A 3,357-nucleotide genomic window follows, 5' to 3' on the forward strand; every position below is an offset into this window, starting at 1 on the left:
GACATGGGGCATTGCAAGGACACGAGGGCATTGCAGGGATAGGGACACTGCAGGGACAGGGGCATTGCAGGGACACGGGGGCATTGCAGGGACACAAGGGGCATTGCAGGGATAGGAGCATTGCAGGGACATGGGGGGCATTGCAGGGATAGGGACACTGCAGGGACATGGGGGCATTGCAGGGACACGGGGACATTGCAGGGATGGGGCATTGCAGGGACATGGGGCATTACAGGGACACGGGGGCATTGCAGGGGTAGGGACACTGCAGGGACACGGGGGCACTGCAGGGATAGGGGCATTGCAGGGATAGGGGCACTGCAGGGACATGGGGGCATTGCAGGGACACGGGGACATTGCAGGGATGGGGCATTGCAGGAACATGGGGCATTGCAGGGACATGGGGCATTGCAGGGACATGGGGCATTGCAGGGATAGGGGCACTGCAGGGACAGGGGCATTGCAAGGGACACGGGCATTGCAGGGACACAAGGGGCATTGCAGGGACATGGGGGATATTGCAGGGATAGGAGCATTGCAGGGACATGGGGGGCATTGCAGAAGGGACGGGCACTCTAGGAGGGCAGATAACTTGCAAGAGGACAGGACATTGCAGAGGGACAGATGCTTTGCAGGAGGACGGGGGCATTGCAGGAGGTCTAGGGCACTGCAGGGACACAGGGACATATCGGGGACAGGAGCACTGCAGGGACACAGGGACAATGCAGGGGGTTGCGAGCATTGCAAGGACATGGGGACACTGCAGGGACACGGGAAGATTGCAGGGGGACAGGAACATTGCAGGGACATAGGAACACTTCAAGGAGACAACATTGCAGGACAGGAGCATTGCAGGGACATGGGGACATTGCAGGGGGGCAGCAGCATTGCAGGGGGACAGGAACACTGGAGGGACAGGACATTGCAGGGGAATGGGGCATTGCAGGGACAGAGGAACAGTGCAGGAGGATGGGAGCATTGCAGGGGGACAGGAGCGTTGCAGGGACACGGGGACATTGCACGAGGACAGGAGCCTTGCAGGGACATGGGGACACTGCAGGGGGGCAGCAGCATTGCAGGTGGATGGGGAAATTGCAGGGGGCCAGGACATTGCAGGGGGCCAGGGGCATTGCAGGGACACRGGGACACTGCAGGGACACGGGAACGTGGCAGGGGGTAGTAGCATTGCAAGGGCATGGCAAAATTGCAGGGGCCCAGGACAGGGCAGGGGGAACAGGGGCATTGCAAGGGGTTAGGGGCATTGCAGGGCCACGGGGACGCTGCGGGGCCACGGGGACGCTGCGGGGACCGGCGGTCCCGCACTCACCGCCATGCTGTGTGAGAGCTGCTCGGCCGTGAGGCTCAGGCTGTAGTGCTGCGCCTCCAGGCGCCGGCACTGCGTCTGCAGCACCTGCCGCTCCACGTTTTGTTCTGCAGGACACAGCGGGGSGACGGCGTGAGCACCGGGACGCGCCGGCCCGCAGCCCCCTTCCCCAGCCACGACGCCCACACCCCCCTACTAGCAGCATTTGCAAGACAGAAACCCAGAAAGCGAAGCATTTCCCCCCAAAAAGCGTGTTTGGGAGGGGTGGTTTTGCACGCAGAGGCGCCCGTTCCCGCGCGCCGCGTTCCAGGTAGCGTCGCAGGGCGCCGCCGGCCCCATGAATTTTCATGCGTGCCATGAATTTTTCATGCACGCCATGAATTTTCATGGGCACCTGTTGCATCCGTGGCGCGGGCGGGCGGCCAGCGCCTCCCTCCCCAGCTGCGACCCCGGGCACGGCGCCRCCGCGGGGACCCCTCCCCGCTCCTCACCTTCTATATGCTCCTGGTAAGCCTCGAAAATTGCCTCGATCCCTTGCCATTTGGGCCGGGGGAATTCGTCCTCGTCCTCCTCGTCGTCCTCGTCGTCGTCGGAGGCCGAGTCGTGGCGGCGCTCGGGGGCRCGGGGCGGCGCCTCGGGCTGCCCGTTGTGCGGGGGTCCCGGCGGGCGGCCGGGCGCCTGCAGCTCAGGCAGGTTGTAGTGGACGGAGGTGTCCAGCTTGTGGTTCTGCTCGGCCACCAGCGACGCCCCCGCTGCGGGCACGGAGCGTCAGGACCAGCAGGGCGCACAAGCCGGGGGCCTTGCCCAGCGGGATGCAGCAACAGCCCCCCCTCGAGAGCTGGGCAGCCCGCGCTTCCCATCTCATCATGGAAGCCTCCCTCATTCCTTTCCTTCCTTTCCTTCCTTTCCTTCCTTCCTTCCTTCCTTTCCTTCCTTCCGCCCATTCACCTTCTCACCCACCCACCAATCCATCCATCCTTCCATCCACTCTCCCCTCCATCCATCCATTCTCCCATCCATCCATTCTCCCATCCATCCCTCCCTCCCTCCATCCACTCTCCTATCCATCCACTCTCCTATCCACCAACTCTCCTATCCATCCACTCTCCTATCCATCCCTCCATCCTTTCACCTGCTCTCTCAGGCACCTTCCCTCCCTCCCATCCCTCCATCCACCCATCCCCTCCCCTATCCATCCCTCCACCTCTCCCTCCATCCCCTCTCCTATCCCTCCATCCCTCGCTCCCTCCCGGGCAGGGCCGCGCTACCTTTGTGCTTCTGCAGGGCTTTCTGCGTGGACTGCAGCACCGACTCGTGGAACTGGTGGGCGAACTCCTCGGCCATGAAGGGCTCCCAGGCCTTGCTCTTGCCGTTGACGCTGTGCGACAGCGGCACGGGGATGTCCTTGGGCAGGGGGCCGCGCACGTAGCTCAGGATGCTCAGCGCCTTCTTGCCCTCGCTCAGCCGCGGCTTCTCCGACGCCTCCTTAGCGCGCGCCAGCTCCGGGGGTCGCAGCGGCTCCAGCCGCCCGGGCTCCGCCGTCCTCGGCGGCTCCGGCACGGGGACCCCCGGGGCTTTGTCCGTGTCCCCCGGGAGCGGCTGCACCAACAGCTCTTTGGGCAAGGAGAGTGCAGTTAGGGGGCAATGGGGCTGCCGCTCTCCAGGCAGGGCCTTGCCTGATGTTCTCCCCATCCGTCCGTCCGTCCATCCATCCATCCATCCATCCATGCATTTAACCATCCAACCAGCCAGCCAGCCAGCCATTCTGCCCTCCATCCATCCATTCTCCCACTCACCCATCAATCCATACACCCATGCAACCATCCACCCTCCACACAACCGTCCAACCACCCAACCATGCAAATTCCCATTTATCCATCCATCCATCCATCCATCCATTCATCCACCCATCCTTCCTTCCATCTACCCATCTATCCATCCTCCCCTGCATCCATGCACCCTTCCTTCCTTCCTTCCTTCCTTCCTTCCTTCCTTCCTTCCTTCCTTCCTTCCTTCCTTCCTTCCTTCCTTCC

General features: G+C 63.1%; 1 protein-coding gene across 1 annotated transcript in view; it reads right to left on the reverse strand.

The window, feature by feature from the left end:
- Positions 1-3,357, reverse strand: part of GSE1 (Gse1 coiled-coil protein) — a 13,735-nt gene that overhangs the window by 691 nt on the left and 9,687 nt on the right. The window contains exons 12-14 of the mRNA XM_026042326.1: positions 2,590-2,937; positions 1,816-2,076; positions 1,328-1,431 (exon numbers count right to left, since the gene is read on the reverse strand). Of these exons, the coding sequence (XP_025898111.1) occupies positions 1,328-1,431; positions 1,816-2,076; positions 2,590-2,937 (713 nt within the window). The remainder of the gene's footprint in view (positions 1-1,327; positions 1,432-1,815; positions 2,077-2,589; positions 2,938-3,357) is intronic.

This window comes from Nothoprocta perdicaria, unplaced genomic scaffold (assembly GCF_003342845.1).
Source record: "Nothoprocta perdicaria isolate Ctin4 unplaced genomic scaffold, notPer1 scaffold_30, whole genome shotgun sequence".
NCBI lineage: Eukaryota > Metazoa > Chordata > Aves > Tinamiformes > Tinamidae > Nothoprocta > Nothoprocta perdicaria.